The sequence below is a fragment of the Poecile atricapillus genome, chromosome Z (genome assembly GCF_030490865.1).
Source record: "Poecile atricapillus isolate bPoeAtr1 chromosome Z, bPoeAtr1.hap1, whole genome shotgun sequence".
In the NCBI taxonomy this organism is placed as follows: domain Eukaryota; kingdom Metazoa; phylum Chordata; class Aves; order Passeriformes; family Paridae; genus Poecile; species Poecile atricapillus.
The window spans coordinates 31491733-31514427 of record NC_081289.1 but is presented as its reverse complement, the minus strand read 5'-3'; the positions used below and the strand labels follow the sequence as shown (position 1 = coordinate 31514427).

General features: G+C 46.0%; 1 protein-coding gene and 1 long non-coding RNA gene across 3 annotated transcripts in view; one reads left to right on the top strand and one right to left on the bottom strand.

Moving 5' to 3' along the window:
- Positions 1 to 2001: 2001 nt before the first annotated feature.
- On the top strand, positions 2002 to 5096 carry LOC131572871 (uncharacterized). The gene is made up of 3 exons (XR_009276067.1): positions 2002 to 2260; positions 3051 to 3221; positions 4149 to 5096. It is a non-coding gene; the product is annotated as an uncharacterized LOC131572871 (long non-coding RNA).
- A 2476-nt stretch (positions 5097 to 7572) lies between these two features.
- LOC131572813 (netrin-4-like) overlaps positions 7573 to 22695 on the bottom strand; it is a 47030-nt gene continuing 31907 nt past the window's right edge. For both annotated transcript variants that reach the window (XM_058826189.1, XM_058826190.1), the window contains exons 6-10: positions 16708 to 16924; positions 15984 to 16096; positions 14741 to 14809; positions 12896 to 13066; positions 7573 to 9301 (exon numbers count right to left, since the gene is read on the bottom strand). In XM_058826189.1, coding sequence (XP_058682172.1) covers positions 9165 to 9301; positions 12896 to 13066; positions 14741 to 14809; positions 15984 to 16096; positions 16708 to 16924 — 707 coding nt within the window. In that variant the 3' untranslated portion in view covers positions 7573 to 9164. The remainder of the gene's footprint in view (positions 9302 to 12895; positions 13067 to 14740; positions 14810 to 15983; positions 16097 to 16707; positions 16925 to 22695) is intronic.

Sequence of the window (22695 nt, the reverse complement as noted above, 5' to 3'; positions counted from 1 at the left end):
GTCACCAGCAGGCTGTGAGCTAGTACGTGTTTCCTGGGACTGGGGCTCCTGCAGCCACACAGTGGCTTCTGCCTCCACCCTGGGGCATCTACTGCTTGACAGGGGCCTGCTGGTAGAGGGCATGGGCTGCAAAGCCTCTGTCAGGACTGTGGAGAGTGGGAGGTGTGGTGGTATTACCATGTGAGCACTGCCAGCCATCAGGGCCCAGCTCCACACTGCTCCCAAGTAATGCCAGGGAAAGAAAACAAAAAGAAGACAAAGAGGACAACACTTTTCCCCTAAACTCTAGTTTTCTAGAAGCCCTCACACACTGCAGTCTTTTGGGAGAAAACTTCTTTGGACAGCACTTAGTATAACCCAACACCAGCATCCACCAACAGAGTGCAATTCTGCACCAATTTGAGAGGGGAAATTGGGAAGACACGTATCTCTGTGGATTACAGATAATTAAAATAAAAATGTTTCTTCATTTTAATGAAGAAACATTTATAACATTACAGAAATTGTACTAAAATGATGGTAACACTCATATTCTTTTGCAGCAAAGCTATAGGCTTTCTTTGCTAAAATTCACACAGAAAAAAACCTAAAACCTTCCTTAACATAACATGGAAGCAAAATCCTTGCTTCCCCAGGTGAGGGAAACTTGGAGACTACCCATGTATGTCTGTTTTTCAGGATGCCTTCAGATAAGCTGCTCCTCAGAATAAGCTGCACTGCTAACACACTGCAGGAAAAAATATCAGTGCATGAATTGTAACATGAAGCAAGAAGTTATCACAGTTGTGGGCTCAAGTTTGAAGCTGGCATCCAGCTGGCAGAGACTGGATGATTATTAAATATGTCAACAGCCCCAGATGAATGCCAGGATAGCCTTGTGAACAGGAACCCCTGATGGTGTTTTTTTTCTTGTACTGTTGCTATTTTTGTTCTTTTTGATTTCTCTCTATTTTGGTGGTTACATAGAGGATAAAAAAAGACTCTGCTAGAGAAATCAAAGTCCTGGAAGGAAAAGAACAAGGATGCCAGCTAGTCACTCCTCCTTTGCCCCTGGCTAGTATAACTGCAGTGTATTTGATTTTTTCAAGTCACAGAGGGTTTAAACAACAGGTATGGTATGGCTTCAGCGTATGTCATCATCTGCTGGGTATTCAAGGATTTCTGAGGATTTAAGCTTGCCTGCTGTTTGAATACAGGATGAGCAGTGATTTCTGTTTTCTGGCATGTGTTGTATTTCCCTGAGGGTGGAAAGGGAGACTGGAATTTAAAGTGATTCTCATTTATGTAGTATTCCCCTGTACAAAAGTGGGGAGTTTTCCAAAGCTGACTGGAGTGCAGTCATTTGTGGAGAACAACCCGTGGCTGCTACCTGGGTTACGTCGGCATGTAACAATACCTGTCTGCCCCATGAATGCCAGACAAAGCTGTCATAAATCTTGAAGGTCAGGCAGTAAAATTAATGGGAATTGCAGAGAGCGGGACCTTGTCAGCTTCATAATAGTGCTGTGGGTGGAAAAAAAAAATTCTCATGGTTTTCTTCAGGCTTTAGGCAACCCACCTACTGATGCTCCGTGGCCATTATCCAATTATAAGTGCTTTTTGCTCAGAAGAATTCCGTCGTTACTGCCTTTAATGTGTCGGATGGTCACCAGAATGGAGAACAGGCAAGGGAGCAGACCCCGCTGCGGTCTGCGGCAGAAGCACCAGGGATCGTCTCCTCCTCTTGCCCGTCTCTGTGGAAGCTCTTTGCAGCGCTGCTTGCATTTTGTCATTTGCAATAATGCTTTGTCATTTCAGAGGTGACCGGGGCGCGGCGGGGCCCCGGCCTCTTCCCTCTTCTGCCTTGTCCAGCTGATCGCTATCAGCCAGAGGTGGGGCGTCCTGTTTATGTCCCCGAGCAGGACTGGGAGTGCTGGCCCGTCCCACAGGCACCGCCGCCGTCCCCGCTCCCTGGAGCGCTGCCGCCGGGGCCGCTCCGCGCAGCGCCGGGCCCGCGCTGATTGTCCGCAGTGCATTGTATTTACAGGGCTTTTCGGGGTTTCTGCCGGTCACCCGCCGCCACCGGGGAAATATTTTTATTCCCCCTCTGCCGCGTAACTTGGCTTCTGTTTTCTTGTTGTTGTTTTTTTCCTCCTGCCTTTGTAGATGTTGGCTGCGGCCAGGGCCAAGTCACGGGGCAGGCAGGATGTGCTGCTTCTGCGGAGGTACAGGCATGCGAATAAATGACACGGATTTCTGCAGCTTCGCCGGGCTCTGGCAGGTGGGAATCTGTACCGAGAGCTGTCAGCTTGGCTCCTGGCACAGCCCTGCACCACTTCATCCCCTCCTGACCCCCTGGCTGGGGGCTGCCCAGGGGCAGCATCCCTCCCAAAATGTCTGTGTTAGAGGTGTTTGATGGCACAGACCGGGGTTGCTTGTGTTGCAGGCTGGCTCTGGGCACGTTTATTTTGCACACACAGCTCCACATGAGCATTTTCAACCTCCTTAGGCAACTGCAAGCTGCATGTGTTGCTGTAACCTTATTCAGACTCCCTTGAATCGACCTCCCTGCTCCAGCCACACCAGCAGCTCTGGGGGCCTTCTCGAGGACCTGCTCTGCAGATCAAGGAATGGCCTCTTGTAGCTCTCTAGGGAAAGAGGCTGATCAGGTCCAGGCAGCCATGCCCAGAAAGGGGCAAATGCTGAGGCTTCCTTGTCTCCAGTGGCTGGGGTCCCTTGTCACAGCCCACAGCTGCAGAGGTGACAGTGTCCCTGCTTGGACCTCTGTTCTTTTTAACTTCCCTTAAGCATTAGTTTAATCCCCTGCTTCTATGCCAAGAACACCTGGTTGATGCTCCTCAAGCTGTACAAGTACCTGTGCATCTTCCTGCCCCAGCAGGGCTGCCCTTGCAGCTGTAATGACCTCTCAGGGTCTCCAGGGTCTCTTCTGCAATCCTGGGGTGATCGCGGGATCCTGTCCTGACTACCATGTGCCACCAGCACCTCACACTAGGTGAGGTGAATCTCTTCTTGTTTGTGTATCTGAAATAATGTTTTCTGATCTCCTACAGGTGTTACTCAGATAAAGCCCAAGCAGAGATTATGCAGCAGATTTGACCACACAGAGGCTTCACAAATGCTTGAGGTCCAGATGCAAGTTGCACCTGATGCAAATGAAGGAAAGCTCTGATGAACAGCAGAGACAGAGAGCAAACATATTTTTTAAATGTATACACCTTGAGGTAATAATGTGAGAAATGTCTTCTACTAATCCAGGAAGAGATTGTGTGTGAATTTGCTACAGGAAATGCAGTGAGGAATACCCTTTCTTCCAGGTTAATGCCAGCCTAATGGATGGTTGTTTGGTTTTGATATTTTTTCACCTGTTTATGTACCTTGGCATGTGCTCTGAGCCTGGAGCTGGGCTGCATTTTGCACCTGCTAGAAGGGGTGCATATCCATGTCCACAGCAACTCAGTTCAGGGAAATTTCATTAATGTTTGCATTAGGAACCAACTTTATTCTTCTCAGAAATTTGTATACAGATCTGAAGGCCTTTTGCCAGCCCTCATTTCCAGATGGCTTAAAAGCCATGTTCTGTGCTAAATAACTGTATTTAATTTCTCTGTATAAGTCTGAGACAAGAGGTCAAAGAAAGAAATTACATCAGTGTGAGTAACCTGCTTGGTCAGGGGGAGCTCAGAGACATGGGCAGGGAGAGTATCCTCTGGGAAATGAAGAAATGAGCATGGGGATGCACATAAACACCTTCATCCATGCTTACAATCCCCCTAGACCTTTCAGCAGTCTGGCAAACTGTTTTTATGTATCTTCTACAGCCCAGAAAACGTCCAGGTAGTACTTGGAGATACCTAGAACTTCACATGGCATTGCAACAAAGCTTGAGCATGATGACATTTTTCTGGGCTACAGGACATGGTTGGGCTTAAGTGTACCTGTGAGTGCATCACACCAGTGATACATCACATCACATCAGTGATACATCAAGCAACCCAGCATTATTTTTGCTCCAAAGGACCCCTTAAAGTGATGGAGAAGTTAGGAGATGAGCTAGACACAGAGAGTGGCTCTCCTAATGCCTGCTGTAACACATTGGCCTCTTGGCCATGATAACATTTTCAGTATGCTTACAAGTTTCCCATATATAGTGTATTTCCCAGCATTTGAGCCTTGCTGAGGCATCACTGCCTTCCCTTGGAGCAATACAAGCCATTCGTGAAGTTTCTGTGCTGAACTGTGGGAATAGAGAGGCAAGAAGCTGTGACCCCTGGGTAAGAGCATGCTTTGGAAACACCATCATCAAAAAATGAACACATCAGCCCAGAAGGCCCACAGACAGCTGATCCTCTCCAGCCTTATCAGAGAGAGAGCTCCTGTGGATGCTGAGGCAGCAGCCACCGGACATTTTTGAGATGTTTATTCTATCCTGTGTTGATATGAAGTCAATACGATAACTAAAAATAAAGATTAAAAAAAAAGTACACAGCAGCTATTTGTTCCTGAATTGTTATGTTTACCCATACCAGCCCAGATTTCCATTTAGGCAGGCCTGTAGTCCCAGATGTTCAGTCATTTTCAGCAACACGGTCATATCCCAGAAGATTTAGCCTGCTGGAGCAACTATATTAAACATGCCTGTAATTTTCCACTGTAACTGGAAGATTGCATTCCTCAGAGGTGAGCAATCACTGACTGGACAGGCCCCGTGCACATGCAGGCAGCACAGCTCTGAGTCCTCTGCAGCCTCTCACCAGGGCAGGAGGGCACAGCACTTCTGTAGCCCAACAAGGCTTGATCTGGGATGAGGAGGCTCCCATCAGCAGCACTCCCTAGGAGAGGTGGCCATGCAGCTGGACATCCCTGGCCAGTTGCTGCTGCAGGGATGGATGTTGCTGGGCCTGAAGGTGGCTTCTCTGCTGGCCCTCCTGACACTCAGAGCTGTAGGCTTTTTGCATCACCTCTGTTGAGGTGATCCAAAGAGAAAAATGGCCTTTAACTGAATAAAAACAGATGTTTCACCCAATCACCTCCTGCTTCCTGATGAATGGGCTGGGCAGAGGCACCCATCACAAGGTCCTGCACAGCTGCGGAGTCTCACCCTGCTTCCAGGTACTGGTGTAAGGCCACTTCTCTGGGGAAGGATGGGGCATGTCTCTGAGTACAGCCTCCTCTAAGAACCCAGCTTCAGGTCATTGAGAACTAATGGACAGATCTGTGTGGTTTATTCTGCTTTCTTCTACAGGTAGCAGTGGTGGCAGAGGACAGTGGAGAAAGCCACAGCAGCTTAGTGCCTGTTCCTGACAATACTTATGGCACAGGATTTGCCTTGGAGAGTGCAAGGAGTCATTGAAATCCAGCTGGAGCCAGGTGTTCCCTTCTCTGTGCCAAAGCATCTGCTGAGAGTTCATGAGCCAGAGAGTGGAGTGCTCATGTCCACCAGAAGGAGTGAAAGAGGTGTCCTGTGAATGCCTTGGAGGAACACAGGTTTGGATGCTGCTGTGCTGGAGGGGCTGTATTGCCCTCATAGCCAGGGTCAGTGTTGTGGTGGCAGCTGGTTCCAACACACCTGCCTTACCTCCTCCAGCCGAGCACAGGTTACCAACATGACTCACTCCTGCAGTGCTGACAGACAACCAGGAGCACAGGGGCTCTGGCAGGCAGCTTAGCCCCTATCACTGATCCCTGGCCACTGCTTACATCTGGCCTCCAGCCTTGGAGAAAGGAAGACTCCACCATGCTTCCTTCAGTAGCAGAGAGGTAGTTGTTCTTTTGGTGCCGGTAAGGCATAAGGACATCTCTAGGGAGAACTGTGGAAATTCCCATCTTTAGTTCCTGAAAATCCAGCACTCACCTCTTGACAGGAGCAGAATGATCCAGAAAAGGCAGCCTGGCCTCAGCTGCCAGCTTTGCCTGTATCAGTGGGGCAATTCTGGAAGAAAAGACCCCTAACTTTGATTATGACTGGGTTGGTTTTCCTGCCACTGATTTTTGTCACACAGAAGGATTGGTCAAGGCATTGCTGCTCCTGGAATCATCAAGCAATGTATCTGCTCTTCAGGTGGGCAGAGCCAGACATCCTCTTCTCAGTCACATAACAGAGGGGAGTAAACAGATAAATCAGGCAGGCTGCTTCCATTAACTCACTGAGCTGCAAAGACTTAGTGTCCAAAGCAGCTTTTCCTGCTAAGGAGGGCCTGGCTGGCCATCTTGTGATCTCATGTGAATAGAGGGATAGAGCAAAGGTCTAGAGGGTAAGTCCTGTGAGAAATGGCTAAGGGAGCTTGATTGTTCAGCCTGGAGAGAAGGAAGCTCAGAGACCTCTCTCTCTACAGCCACCTGAAAGGAGACAAGACAAGACAAGAGGACATAGTCTCAAGCTGTGCCAGGTTCAGGTTGGACATCAGGATGAATTCCTTCATAGGAAGGATATTAAACACTGTAATGGACTGCTCAGGGAGCTGGTGGAGTCACCATCCCTGGAGGTGTTCAAGAAACATGTGGACATGGCACTTAGAGCCATGGTCTAGCTAATCAGCTGGTGATTGGTCAAAGCTTGAATTCAATGATATCAGAGGTTTTTTCCAACCCAACCGATTCTGTGATTCTTTGATATCCAGCTCACCTGCTCCTGGTAGTGGGACACTTCTTCCAGCCAAAATCCTCTGACAGAAGTTTCTCATGGGCAGATTTGCCCCACAGAAGTTAACCCTTTTCCTTCATAAAACCATCAGTGCCCTCCTCCAAGGCCAGGACAGGAGTCAGACAAGATGCATAAGCAGCACTGCCGACAAAGCCATCCTGGTTTCCTACAGTGCTCAAGCTGGCTGGGACAGTGGGATCACACCCTCCAGCTTCCACAAGGTCACATGAATCAACTAGCCATTGCCAATGTATTTTTAGTGGCATTAAAATAGAATGAAGGTAAAAATATGTCAAGCAGGTAAACACACAGTTTCAAATCAAAACAGAGCTATTGGAGGCTCTTGGTCACTGAGGGCCTCATAGGAGAGCCTGTCCCTTCAGTCTCCTCCAGCAGGGAGATGGGTGCTGCCGTAGTCACTGATTAACCACCCACCCAGGGAGCTGCTGCCCACACTGTGGATTATGTCTTGACCCCCTGGCCACTAATTTCTGATGCTTGACTTCACTCTGCAGTGTTTTTGTAGACCTTTTGCTACAGCATTTGTTTCCCACAGCTTTTTGTTTCCCCTTAGTAGCTTCAAAGGTAGGGAACAAACCTTATTTCTTGCTTCTTATAAGTACCTGCTCTGCACCTCAGCCTTCAAGCCTGTGTGGAGGCAAGGATCTGGTCAGCTTTGAAAATATTTAGGTACAGTTCCCCTTCTTATATGAAGAGCTTATAAGCTTCCCAAAACTAGAGGTGAAATGGGATTTTTTTGAGCCATCCATGCTACCTCTCTTTCTACCACATGTTGCATTTTATCTCCCAACCAGAGAGGAAAATATCCCCCATGGCAGCTTCTCCTCACCCAGTGCAATCTTTGCTTGTGCTCTTTAGTGCAGGCATGAAGACCCTGCTGCCATTGGCAACAACAGTAACAGGAGAAGATGTTGAAATCATATTATATTTATTACATACATGAGATACAAAAACAAATTACCAAAATAGTATCTTTTTTTTTTTGTGAGTCCACAGGACCTTGAAAGAAAAAATACATACGTAAAGTGGATTGATAGACCAGTGACTTTTCTGGTGTTGTATGTCTTCTTTCCCCTCACACTCATGAACAAAATACACTCTATGAAATGTGGTTTAAAGATGCTTTACAGAAAATATATATTTTAGTGCTGAAAACTGCAGTAAACTGTGCTATATTTCATACTGGTGTTAATGAGGAAGTATAATGGCTGTATATATTGCAAACAATAACACAGAAGAAAACAAATAAAATGTTCAGTTTTAAATACTAACATAAAAATAAAATAAACTCCAGGCCCACCATGAATCGCTGGGTTGTGATATGTGAATGCAAGTCCTTTCCATTCTCTGCATCCACTCCTTTTCCTGCAGTCAGAGATTTTCTCCTCCGGCAAACTGCATTTTTATCTCAAAGTCTCTTTTCCTTGCTCTATTTGCAAAGTCTTGCTGGAGTCCTGCCCACGGGGTCCAAGTGCTGGTCTGAAGCTGGGACTTCAGTGCAAATACTCTATCTTTCAGATTGCATCCTCAGATATTCTGAGTGGCCAGTGCCAGGCTGGCCATTCCCTTTATACTGTTAACGCTGTCCAATTGCGGGGGGTCTTCAGGAGTGCTCCTGTTTCAGGGAGTTTTTTTCACGTGCCACCTTCAAATTCTTCTTTCCCCAACACAATTAGACTTCCCGCACCGTGAAGTGGCAGGTAGTAAAGTGCTTTATACAATGAAATATTTACACTAGGGCTAGGTTCATTTTTTAACACTTCAAGCTCAGAGACGCTGCACCCTCTGCAGCTGGCTCTTCTCTGCAGCCAAGCAGTGGGCGGAGAGCTGGCCTCTGCCCTGCATCCCCCCTGTGCCAAGGCAGAGGGATTCAATTCACTCCAGCAGCTCTCTCCTCAACAGCATCAGCAGAGAATCTAGCCCCTGAAACCTTCAGCAGGGCAAACAGGTTACAATCAAGTGGCACCCAATTCTCTTTGACGGGTGCCAGCTCCTAACCTGCAAGGGGGTGTTTCTAAAGAGTGGTTCTCACTGCTACGCTGGTGCCAGCACCTACCCACTGCTGTGGCCACTGCCTTCCCCACAGCATCCTCTGGGAGCCCCTGGAAGTCACTCAGGATCCACACTAGTAGTACTGGCAGTGTTTTGCTTCTCAGCAGTAGCTCTTCTAGGATGGCAATTTAGTCTTGGGTGAGCAGTGGCTTCATGGGAGTTGCTCCAACATTGCACTGGAGCGAGACAAGAATCCACCACCTTTCCTTATGTTTCCCTCAACATTACGATAAGCAGGGCTCAGGGTGAGGCCCTGACAAGGAAGCTATAGGCAAGTGAAAGAACATTGGCCAGAAAGAGTTAAATTAGACAGTGCCTACAACTCTGAATGCCTCACTACATGTGTGTTGGCACTATTTTCTTACATTCCAGTTTTCATGCTAGAGGTCTTCGCTCTGTGGGGGCTGTTGCATTTTGTGCATAAAGAAATGCCATTGGCAGTTGCACACCACTAGTTGCAGTCTCTTTTCAAAATCTCCAAGACCTTTCTTCCAAGAGCCGACTTCCACTGATGGACAAAACTTTTCATGTTGACAATGAGTCTGCCTGTTCGGACGTCCTCATGTCCTGCCACAAGATACTCCAAGCCTGCAAACCAGCAAAGCGGTCAGAGACTGCACAGTACCATGCTTAAGAGGCCTATTGAGCTGCAAAGTCAGCCTGGATATCTAGTCCCATGTAAAAAAGCACTTACACAAAGAAATATTTATATATATTGACTCTCACATATATCTGTATATCTATAGCTTCATCTGTATCTATGGCAAAACGACCCCTGTGGCTTCCTGTCAGTGAGATGCAGCACCCAAAACGTGATTTTGTTTGTTTCTACATATAAATGAAAGCTGAACTCTGGGGGCAGCACTGCAAGTTTTTATACCTTTTCTGGGAATTGCTATTACCTTCATTTGGCAGCCATCTGCCTCCTCCCTGAATAAATCTGGGCCTGGAAATCAGTTCAGCAAATTCAAGGAATGGAACAGTGCAGGATAGTCCAGTGCTTGCTATCTTGCTTGGAGTGGCCAGCGGCCCCTTGGAGGCAAAGGCATGCCAGACCCCAGTGAGAGGCAACACTAAATGTGCTGGCACCAGTACCCTAAAAGAGCCTGAAGGAGTGGCTGTCACACTGAAAAAAACCTGCTAATTTCTGCCTCTGCCAGATGTTTTGGAGACATGACAGCAGGGTCTGACAAGAAGGTCTGACTGGTTGTCCAGAAACAGATAGAAAGGTCTGGAGTGTGTCCCTGTAGTGCCCTGCTGCAGGTCTTTCCTCAGGCATCCAGGTCTGTGCTTGACCCTCAGGACACAACTCAAAAGAGTGCTTGGAACCGGGTAACTAATGATAAACAGGGAGATAGAGCAAAGCCTTTGGCTTGAATTAGCTAAAGAAACACTGCCACAGATCCAAAGAGCCTAAATGGGCCACAAATGTGCCATAAATGGGGATAATAAGGAGGATAATCCCTTTCATGGCAGGAGAAGCTCCCTGCCAGAGTCAGCATCCCACTGCAGCACATTTAGGATATAGCCAGCATTGGACTCCTCCTGTACCCACTCCTTCTTGCACCAGTCAGGGGAGCACAATGCGCTGGTGCAAGCCAGGAATGGGAGATGGGCCTTCCCTGGTGCTCTCAGTCATCCTGCTCCATCCTGGCTGCAGCTTGTGCTGTCTTGGGTTTTCATTTTGCAGTCCAGAATAAAGGGAGGGTACCTCCCAAAGTCAGAGGTCAAGCAATACAATTCGCTTTCTACTTTATCCGAGTTTTTGGGCATGCACATCCTCTCTTCTGCCAATTAAACACAGCATACTTGTGTGGCAGCATTGTCCTTCACAAGGCATTAATTTTGGCCAAGTCAATCTTACTGTTACAAACATCACTTTTCAAGGGTTCCTAGATTTATTTTCCTCGAGACAGAAATGTGGTATGCACACTCAGAGAGCAAGCAAATATTGCCATGGTTGCTGACTGTGTAGGGCTTTCTAGATTTTCAGCCTGATGCTACAGAACTGTAAAATTAAAATGAATCAAATGACTGAGATGCCACAAGCCAGGACTTGAGGCTGTGCAGTTTGCCCTGGCAGGCTGCTCTCTGCCTCTGTGACTGTTTGGCAGAGCTGTGGAAGGGATGGGCTCCTCTTACCTTGAAAACAAGGTTTAAATCTTGCAGCTCAGTGTCTCCCCAGAAGCAGAATCTGCCTCTGTGCATGTGTGGAGCAGAAGGTGTGCAAGCGTGGTGAAAGGGTTCCCCTTGTAGGAACTTAAGCATGTTTTTCATCTGAAAATAGCCCACAGAGATTTGATAAATGCTTGGAGTTTTTTTTTCTTGTCAGAATCTTCAAGAGCCTACTCTACTTTCGGTATCCCTTTAGTTCTGTAAAATAGTATAAAAACACATCTGCCTTACTTTTATGTTTATCTTTGATCTCCTCTAGGTTTTTGAAGATGTGATTTTCATTATAGCTGTATGTCAGAAAATTGTTTTATGTCAGCTTGCCTTTTCATCCATCTGGTTATGGTTTATTCACCTGTAGGCCATAAGCTCTTACTGTCACAGAGGGTTGAATCTGCTGATATTTTATTGCAAGCCACTCAGAAGTGAATGTGGTAGCTAAAGAAAATAATGAATTAAAAAAAAATCTGGGATCCTTTTTTCCCTCTTTGACATTATTGAATCTCAGAGATTCACTCAACGGATGTTTTCAAGTTTCCTATTGGCAACAAATTTCATGACTTCTCTTCAACATGAAGGCTGAGACTAATTTATACTCATGGGACCAGCAGCTGCATTTCAAAACAATACCAAGTTTCACAGCATTAATCATGAGAGCTGGCAAGGAAGTAACAAGGGAGTTGCACCTGATGTGTCAGACACCTGGACTGTAACTAAAGACAGTTGCATCTCCACCTTTCTGCTGTTATCTAAGAGACCTCCATTGGTTCTGTGATTAATGCTGTCTTTTCATCAGTTGGGGAAAATCAGCGAAGCACCTCTGATGTTAGTCGAGTGGCAAAGCTGGGTCTCAGGTGTGAGGCTACCCTGCAGGCTCAGCTTTGGACAGCTTCCATTGCATTCCTTCAGGTTCATACTAAGGCAGCTGCATCTGGGCTTTCTTGATTGTGTTTTCATTGCATATGGAAAAATAAAACAGCTATAGCTATTTGATTAGTGATTTATGGTGTTCCAGCAATATCCAAAGTCTTACTGCACTTAAACAGTAGAGCCCTGCCTAATGCTGCTGGTTCATCTGACCTTTGCACCTGACAAGACTTCCTAGCTACAGCTGTGCTTGCCTTGGAAACCAGACAGTCACTCCTGTGGACATGAAAGAAGACTGCAAACACCTCATCAGTGAATAACCTTTCTGCACAACCCAGCCTCACAGACAGCCCTGTACCCCCTCCTTCCTAGTGCTGCACATGAAAGGGACCTCTCAGCACCTACATCAACGCTTCCATTGCCAATTTCCCAGAGGTGTATACACCTTGTGGAAAGAAAGCCCTTTATCTGAATAAGCTGGTAGCTGCTCATTTATCTTGGAGTACTAAAGAGAGGTGTGTCAGCTGGAGCTCAGTTTTGCTCTGTGGAAGAAACCCCTGAATCTGCATGTCCTTGTCCATACTGGAGACTGCATGCCCAGTTTAGCCACCACTGGTTATACTCCATTTCAGTGAAAGAAGATGGGAAGAAACCGTGGAGCTCTCTCCTCACTGCATATGAAAATTTCCTCCAAATCTTGAAGATGTAAAGTTGTGTTACTTACAAAGAGAAATCTTCCCTTGAGTTTAGATTAGAACTTTAGTGCAGTATCACAACTCAAATTAGATTTAAATGTGTTTTTATGGATTCAAATTAGCTTTAGTTTTGAAAGATATATCATGCAGTTGGGGCGTGATGTGCACCTCCCTTCCTCTGGGAACAGAGACTGGTAAAACTGAAAGCCTGTTGCTGTGCTACATAAAGTGAACTGTATGTTTCAAAGTCCATAGGATGAACCAAGTTTTTCTCTGTGAAATTTCAATTTGATGGGGATTGCTGTTGGAATCCAAGTGGTGTAACAGCCAATAATTTTTAATCAGCACTGGGCTGCAATCTCAGCTCACTGGTATGAGGGGACAGAGGTGCAGGAAGGAAATCTGTGTATATGTGGTGGGGATATACTGTTCAGGGACTCAAACTTACCAGGATTGAGAATGGGACAAGTACAGCCTCTGTTAGTCCAGGATTCAGGGTAGAGTGTCCTCTTGCCCCGGAGGATCTTCAGCTTTGTAGATTTCAAGACTTTCTTGATCTTCACACTGACTTCTGCATGGGAGCCCTTGTCATGAGCTGATAAGATCTTTGTCTTGATCACTGGGAACACAGGAGTTCAAAACCAGGAATATACAGACAATTTACAGGGTTCTCTTTTTTTCCCTGGTCTAGTGCTGGTGTCTGGATGAAGCAGTGAGGACAGTTGCTTTGCCACAGTGGAGTTAGCCCAGTGCTCCTTGCTGGGGAGCCCAGGATCAGAGCAGGCACTGGGGAGCACATACATCCCCACACCCATGGGCAGAAATGCTGTCAGTTGTTTTGGCCACGGCCCCTGGAACTGCCATGAGGGCATGAGGTCCCATTTCCCCCCAGAGCTCAGCAAACCTTTTGTGTTCCTTAGCACTTTTGGAAATCAATTTGATTTAGGGATGGACCTGGAGGCTTTGCTGGCCTCAGCCTCATCCCACCCTGGTGGCAGTCCTGCTGCTTTGCAGAATGGCCAAATCCGAACTCAGTGGAGAAGAGTGAGACATTGGTGGGGACTGGGACAATTCAGGGAGTACTTTGAGCTCACCATACCCACAGGCACATTTCTACCACCTGACATTCCACTGCTGAGCCCCTGCATGGTGGAGGTTCAGGGCTCAGCTCCTCCACCCCACCTGTACTGGTATCCCCATACAGTGGTGCTTTATTCAGCACTCACTTTGGGAAGCCTCTCACAGTGTGGCCTCCTGGAGCTCATGATGAGCCCCCTAATTCATCTGTCTCTCTAGTTTAGCTGACACCTTCACATGTTGACTGATGAAAGGAGGGGAAGCCTGAGTGCACTTTAGATAAGATTTATGAACTTGGAGATTTTGTGACTTTTTTTTTCCTTTCAGTTTCTTATCTTTTCCAAGATTAAACACGGTTACTATTGTGGCTGGGAAGCAAAACAGAGCAGAATCAAATTTTTTCCTAATATCACTAAGCCAGGGATACATTTCAACAACTGGCAGCCCCTTGAACTCCACTTGTGGGCTGCTCTGCAGCCTGCAGAGGTATGGGCTATCTCTCTGTGCATTTTCAACTTCAGTGTGAGATGAAACAGGTGCAAGAGACCCCTGCAAGAGATTTCTTGCAAAGGAAGGGAGTGCTGCACAGAGCATTCCTTGCTCTGCCACAGTATGAAGTTCATTGGCATACACCAGGGAAGTCTTGTGACAACTTGACACAAAGTGCCTCTTCTCATTCATTTATATCTAAGAGACACCTAGACACATACATCATCCCATTGCAACAGCTGAACTTTGTTGACAGGGGAAGATTCCCAGTAGCTGCTGGAATTATTTCATCCATGGAGTGGTGATCATGGTCCCTCCTTACTTTCAGTCTCAGATCACTCAGATACAGCCAGTTCTAGATTCCAATTAGGGCACCTTGTCTACAGACAGAGTTTCAGTGACCCATTTTTGGTAAGAGTGGTTTATAGTCCGTCTTGGACCTAAACAACCTCCCAAGGACACTTCCAGCTCTTGTTTTCCCATGATTTTTGTAAAAGGGTGTTTTGCTTGATAGCAAGACAGAGGGGTAACAGAACAAGATGCTTCACCCACCTTGACTTGGAATCATGATAGCTATAAAGGTTGGTTGATGATCTGCCTTTAGACAAGAGTATCCTGTGGGTTTGCCAGGATGGAGTGGTGCACACACAGCACCTCTCGTGTTTTATATACACTTTAGCACTGACTTGTAGCACCTCCCTTTACAGCCCCCTCACCCACAACTCACCATAGGTGTACTTCATCCCGCAGAAGACCTTGGGATTCCCTAAAACTTGCTCTTTACATTCGCATTTACCTGGGGAAAAAGAAGGAAGCAAATGGCTGTGAATTGTGCTCTTAAGACAGGAGCATTTGCAGGCAGAGACTGGGAACTGCCAGAGGTTTTTCAAATGGTCCACAAGCCTCCTGCAAAAAAAAGGAATTTGCAACTGTTTTGAGATTGAGAGCGAATACAGACTCTTAGTCCAAGGGCAATTACTCCTTGTTTACAATAAGAAGAGAAGGAAAACAAAGGCCTTATTATTTTGCCTTGGGATGCAAATAACATGCGTATCTTTCCCTCTGGTATTTTCCACACCGTAATGTACCAGACAAAAATTTAAAAGGAAACGTTGCAGAGGTTAAGGCAGATTAATGACTTCGTGATCTTAGAACAAAGAATAACATGATATACTTATTTACGTTTAAAATGAAATCTCCTAGACAAATGATGGAGCTTTCCCCTCAATTAACTCAATTATTGTATCTTCAAGATGTTATCAAGCCGCTCTCTGAAAATGGAGGAAATGACGATTGCCTGCTTGCATGCAGCAGCTACAAGGGAGGACAGCTTGATGCTGCCCCACGGGGCCAGCCTGCCTTGCACCAGCCTTCATGTAGCACCCACCTCCCACAGGCTGGGAACACAGGAGGAAAATGACTTCTCCAGCTGCATGCTAGACCATCTCAAATTGCATCATAAGCTGCAAGTGATGCCAAAACTGTTGTGGGTATCGGGGAAATAAATTCTGAGTTAGAAATCCCTTAATTGCCTGCCACTGAAGTGGCAAACCCCACCCTTTAAATAAAGTTGCTGGTTTGTTGAGTTTTAGGGAATATAAGGATACCTTTAAAACATGATGGTCAAGTAAAATGTGAGGGCATTCTGCCTTGAAATTCAGAGCTGGAACTGCAAATTCTTGCCTTACAACACCTAAATGCTGGGTACAGGTGTTCCCAGCTGCATGGAGCATCTGCCTAATGGGTTTGCACAAGCTTGCATTGATGGGATGAGCCATAAGGCTCCTCTGGCTCTTGGAGGGGAAGGAGGTTGTCACAAGAACATTCCTCCACATGTTAGTGGGGGAATGTCTCTTCCCCCCTGCAACTGCCAGGGTGCTAACTACAAGTCAGTGCAGAAGACGAGGTCTGCAGTGGCTGCTGGCGGGAGGGATTGGGCAGGTGGAACACGTACAAAGCCGCAGTCCTACCAGAGTGCCGGAGTGCTGAGAAGCCCTGCTCATCCTCCCAGCCCCAGGTGGGCTCGCTCTCATTGAGCACTGCCTGGAAAGGAGGTGCTTCATTGTGCCAGGTCACATCTGAGCTGTTGGGGGGAAAGGAAGATGATTAGCTTTCTTCCAGGAGCCAGTGGAAAGGAGGGCCACTAGCAGCCCATCCTCCAGACACGATGTGACTGTGTGTCTTGATGACGGTAAATGCAAGAGGCAGTTTTGGAAGGTGAACGGGTTGAGTGTTGTCTGAGAGGATCATGGATCCATTTTGGGTTTAAAATACATAATAGGGATTAATATACCACAAATGTCTTCAGTTTGGTAAAAAAAGCAACATGTCAGATTTGGAGAGTGGGGTATTATTAAAATGTGCTGTTTTCTAAAAGTCAGAGCTTGACTCCAAGCCACAGTCAACATAAGCTGAGTTACAATAGCAAAATTAAGCCTTTTGTCTTCTCTCACTCAGATGTCCCTGAGGCCCACATTTGCTTGTGGAGAGGAAACGACTGTGAAGGTTATGGAAAACACTCGATACATTAGCACCAGCCTCAGCTCCCACTCTATCCCCGCTCCTTACCCATACCAAACCCCAAGGATTTTACACAATGGATACTTTTCAGCCTGCTTGCCACGTGTAAACAGAGCCTTCCCTGGCACTGAGATACAGAGGTGTGGTGAGGTATGGTGAGACCCCCCAACTCACCTGCTGCTGTGGCAGTCACCGGTGTGGGGGTCGCAGCTGCGGGCGCAGTCGCAGGGGCGGCAGCCGTAGGCACCGAAGCCCCAGTAGCCGGGGAGGCAGTGGTCACAGCGGGGCCCTGCCACGCCGGGCTTGCAGGGGCAGTCACCGCTGCTGGGGTCACAGAAGGTGCGGGGGCCCAGGGGGAGCACGGCCGATCCCACGGGGTGGCAGGAGCAAGCTGCAGCAGAGGGACACCGTGAGGGACAGAGCAGCTGTGAGCGCACAACCTCTGCTTCGCAAAGGCGCAGGAGATGCCTGCAAAACCACCTCTCTGCCTAGGGACACCTCTGGGGTTTCTGGGCTTTTTATCCCTCACCCAGAGAAATCTGAGCAAAGTCTCCCTTTGGAATCTGTAGAATTTTAACTTTTGTGAGCTAGTTTTTAATTAGTCAACCTACACTGATGTCGTGTTATGTTTTGCCAAACAGGCCTTTATTACTTTTCTTGCAGCATCTGGATTCTAATCCGGCCAAGCACCCAGGGATGTGCCTGCCTCACTGTGATGTTTAAGCAGCTGCGGGTGCTTCATTGCTAAAATGAATCAGAGCATAATTGCTTTTTAAAGTAATAACAACTGTCTTGCATCCAGGAGGTTAAAAAACCCCTCAGAACAGTCATTTTAATTAAAGTGAAGGCTGAGCAAAAAGTACCCCTCTGTCTGTGTCTGATTTTTAAAACCATCAATTAAAAACATTAGGAAAGAAGAATGAGGAAACTGACAGCTCAGAGATAGGCTTTTGCGTATTCTCCAGGACACAGGTTTGCAGAGCGCACATCAGAAATGTCAGCTGCTCTCTTTTGTCCCTCACAGCCCCCTGCATCAGAAAAATGCACTAGAAGCGTGCTGTGGTGCATGTGGTGGTGTGAAGTCTTCCTTACCTACTCCTTAGGGGCTTTTTTTACATAAACATAATTTATGTCTGTTACAAGGTTACTGTCCCCCAAAGATGTTAATGTTTTCAAAGAACAGAAATATATTTTTAAGCATAAGCCAAACCTCTGGCTGTGTGGCCAGGTCAGCAGGCGATGCTGTGGCCCACAGAATCAGTAACTGGTTTGCTTGTGCTCTTCTTGCCCCAGGGTTTGGTTCTCTGACCAGGACGTGGTACAGTCAGCCTTACACATTACAGCAAAAAATTCCCTGCTGAGAGACCTTTGCCCAAAGCTTCATTTACATAAAATTGAGTTTCCTGAGAAAATTATACCTGTAGGGAATACTTTCACTAAATTCTAATACCAATCTTTCTATTTTGCAACTGTGAAGGCAATAGAGCAGGAAAGCCACTACAGGCAACATATTTCTTTCTCTTAAAATACGTATTGCTACACACTTACATTTAATTTTGCTCCAACAACATTTTTGTGGTTTCAGGAATCTGACATACCCAGAGTATAGTTTCAAAATATTAAAGGATAGATTAGTATTGGCAGTTAACTTAGAGGCGACTACGATTCCAACATCTTTGCCAAAGTAATCCCCAAATTTTCCCCACCCTTCCCACTCGCAAACAAATATAATTATATAAAATTAAAAGATTAGAAAGCCTCTCCACAAACTGTGTAAGTAGCTGCAGGCAGTGAACTCTGGTACCTTTAATAGCATAGTTTTCAACAGCGTGCACTGAGACTTGCATACCTTTCTCCTGAAGTCTGTGAAGTGTTTTACACCTGATACATATAGCCAAATGCTCTCTTTTCCTACTAGATCAGGAGGGTATTTCTGGCATTCCTCAGGCCCTTCAGGGGAAATATCAGGCACTTAAGGCTCTTCTATTCCCCTCCAGTTAATGAGATAAACCCACTGCTCAGCCAGAGATTTGGTCCTGTTTTGGTCAGGTTTCAGCTGAATTTTACATATAACCCCAATGGGGTTGGAGCTTTTATGTTTTAGACAATTCTTTTACACACTTTTTTATTTCTAATATAAAATTTAACATCAGTAGCAACCCTATGGTGAAGCATGAATATTAAATTTACAAAAGCTGTTATGAAAAAGAGCAGGAAACTCATAGGCTATCTAAAAGACAACTAAAAATGAGAATGTAGTTGGCTGTACATTTTAATAAAAGCCACAAAGAGACGTGTTGTAAAGGCTGGTAATTTCTAACAGGCCTGCATATCCACTTCCATTAATTCCATTCTTCCTGGCTGCTCCTCAATGAGCCACCAAGGTGTCAATCTGCTTTCCAATGGTGGCGGGCAAATTGAAGGTTTCTACTCTTGGATTTTGGGTGAAGGCCCAGGATGACACTAAAGGGCATTAATCTGAATGGTTTGGGTGGGAAATTTTGGAGTTATGGTTATGGAGTGCTTCCATACTATGGCAAGGGCAGGAGGGAAAAGATTGCAGGACTGATTATCCAATGTTTGAAAGCTGGAGCTATTGGTCCCTCATGGACAGCTGTGCTTTGCTGGGTTTAGATCCCATTTTCCTCCTTCCACACAATCTGCACCTCACTGTAGCACTAGCAGTAGGAGATCCACATCCAGGAAGGTGAGAGGAGCAGCTGAGCAGCACGAAAAGTAGCTGTGAGGGAAGGAATGGCTGGGCCCCAGCCTTGGATCAAGAGAAGGCTTCCACAAGCTTGCTCCTTTTGCTTTTTGATTTGTAAGCAGCATTGCTAAAAATGCCAATTTACCAGCCAGTACTACATAGCAGGAGTCTGCATGTGACTTCCATGCAGATTATGAATTAACAGCTGCCTGTCCTGGCATTGCATGGCTGGGATGGAAAATCAGCGAGTCGGATGACAGCAGAAATGGATTTCCCTGCCCTGGATTGGTGATACTGTTGTGGTTTCCTCAGCTACCAGCTAACCTTTGGAAATTACAAATATTTACCCTCAAAACCCTACAGTTGAAAAGCAAAATAAACTTGGCAATTATAAAACTCGATTTTATTGTCTGCAATTGTACCGTAGCTGAGTCTTAAAAACTCACGAGGATGGAAAGAAAAGGACTCATAGGTATGGTGGGGGGAAAGAGTCATCAGATTGGTGTTTTAAACAGCAGAATGTTTCATTTTATCAGGTACACACCTACTCCTGAACAAATATTATATACACTCTTTGCCTGCAAGAATCTTTAAAGTATCCTTAAAGATTACGGCTTAACAACTCCTTTATTTACTTTAACCTAGGTATTTTTAAATTTTCAGTGATTGAATAAAAATGGTGTCTTGAGCCAAAAACAAGCAGGCAATGCCATGGCCTTCCCAAGAAAGAATAATAGAGCTCCATGCATGTCCCTTATTATTGCAGACCACGGCATGGTCCTTGGAAATGTTCCAGGCATAGGCTGTAATTGATCTTATACAATTTAATTTAACAGTCATTAGTCATTTTCTACAGCCCTGCAGCTGCTATCTCCCCCTTGAGACGCTGGGTCCCTGGGTGCAGGGAGCATTCTCAGCAGCAGGAGACCAGAAGTGAAGAGGTGAAGGGGTCTTAGGGAGGAGTGCATTTGTGAGGGTTTGAAAAGCCCAGAGAGAAATCATCTGTGAGTCTGTAGTAACAGGGTCTCCGAAAGGAAAGCATTCAGATAATCCTTATATTTGTGGAATTCAGTTTGTGCTAGGAAAAGTTGTCTTCCTCAGATACTTGAGGGAGTATCATGCTCTGCAATTCATAAATGCAGGAAAAAAAAAGTGTCATGAAGTAGATGTACTTAATGCAGAAGGTAAATAATGTAAATTTTTTCTCACTATACTCAAGAGTATCTTACAGTTCTTGTTAAATATATGTTATCTTTGGCATTTAAACACCGTAGTTCATGAATATCTAGTGGTCCATAAAGCTGGATTGTTGCATTAAAGAGTAATGGAGGCACAATTTTTTTTTAAATGTGGAAAGTGGAATGCCATGGGCCAGTGATTCAGAGATTAATGCAGAAAGCCAAGAGAACCAAGCACTGGCATATGTCAACAAAAATACCCATTAATGATCAAATATCCACAGCTTCCTCTGACTCATAAAGGCAGGGAGAAACTTTTTAATCAAGAACCCTAGAATTTGGCTAAGACATAGTTAATGATGTGATGCACTGCCTGACTTCATTAGCAATGGTCTAACCTGCACACAGGCACGTGCACAGGGTTGGCAGGCTTCCCTCTGAGCTGGGGCTGCTTTGCAGCAATATGTCCTGAGACCTCTTGTTTCCATCTGGCTTTGCAAGGAAGGAGGCTCTATGCTGGCCAGCCCAGGAGGTGCCACTTGACTTCCTCTTGGACCCCCCTGCAAACAGCCACAGATTATGGACTGGGCATTCTGGCACAAGGACAAGCCTACAATGAGTCCCTCGTGAAACTCCATCCTCCCAATGGACTGAATGAGGTGACAAAGGAGATAGAAGCCATCTTTACTGCTTCCAAAGTGAACACCGGTGTTTTTACACATCAGAAAACCACACCCAACCCAGTTCCAAAGCTTCACTTGTCTTCAATGGCCTCAGAAGAGTGCATATTCTTCCCTGAAGGGAGCTGGCATATAAAGAATATCAGGAATTACAACCCTAGCAAAGGTACCAGAACCACAGTATAATGATGTTTCAGAGCTTGAGGGTGCCATGCAGCAGTTATTTCAGTCTTCAGTCCTGCACTATCTACCAGCAGTCAGTTAATACTATTTGTTCTTGTTTTAATTAGCAAGGATGAATCCATGAGTTAGAAAAAAACATATAGCTTCTGCTTTGGGTCTAAATGCAAGACTTAAACTTGTTTTTTTCCTAATGAAATTCCGAAAGTTCATTGCCTAAGTTCTGGCAATAATTAAGAAGGGAAAGTATCTGATGTTACAGAGGAGACTCAGAACTTTGATGAATACAAGTAGGTAATGGAACTTTTTAAAGTAATTAAATTCACTGTTTAAAAAAAAATTATTGTGTACATTCTGCAGCAGTGAAGTAATTATTTACACAAGCAATTGAGAACTGTGGTCAATTCCGTTTCCATAAAGAGAACCAGGGTGGTAAAACAGGCAGGTCATCTGTTGCTGCCCCTCCTTGCAATGAGCGAAAGGTGGAGAGGAGGAGCACCTCTGCAACAGACTGGTGGGGCTGCCGGGAATCTCACGAGGATAATATGCAGCAAGGGAGCAGGACAAAAGCAGATGTTCCCCACCAGACTCAAAGAACAAACTGAAACCTCACACACCCTCCCCGCCTGGGGTGCAGCTCCCCACCACAGGAGGGTTCTCTCTTCCTTTACATGCAGGTACTTCTCCTTGAGAGGGGAGAGATGTGCTCAGTCTCCTCAAAAGACACAGGCAGGGTGTCAGCTGGATTTCTTTCTGTCACTTGTGAAGGTCCCCCTCATAGTAAGTGAGTCAGCGAGGAGAAATGCGGTGAAGCCGGCTGTAGGCTCAGGGAGAAGGGCACGCCTGCACCCCAAATTTAGCTGGCCAGTATAATGTTGTCAGCGTAATTTGGGGATCTGGAGTCCCCCCATGGTGAGTCACCATCCTCACAGTGGCCCCTGGGGAGTGTGGCTTTTGGATTGCTTCTTTCCTTGGGAAAGATTTAATTTCACATGTGCCTGAATCATTGCTTTTAGTCTTGCCTCCTCAGTGTCCCACCTTCTGGAATATCACTTAACTTGTTTTCCTGCCTGTCCTTCCATACCCACCTGCTGCTGCTGCGAACACGAACTGGTGGGCGATGCTATTTGTCAGCTGCACCCCTGCTGGCTGAGGAACCTGATTCTGAGGTTACAACAATCACCAAACAAGGAGAACATGAAAACAAGATGCAGCTTTTCCTCTCCAAAAATAGCAGTAGGAGAAAGTAAATGAATCATCTCTCTTCCCCTGCCCTCAGGCTAGAGGGATTCTTGGGACAAATTTGTCGACAGCATCTGCAAACTTTCACCCTGCAAATATCACCACTGCTCTTTGCAAGTAGTATCACAAAGAGGATTCAAAGAGCTCCCTGTCCTTCACTGAAGCAAGAAGATTG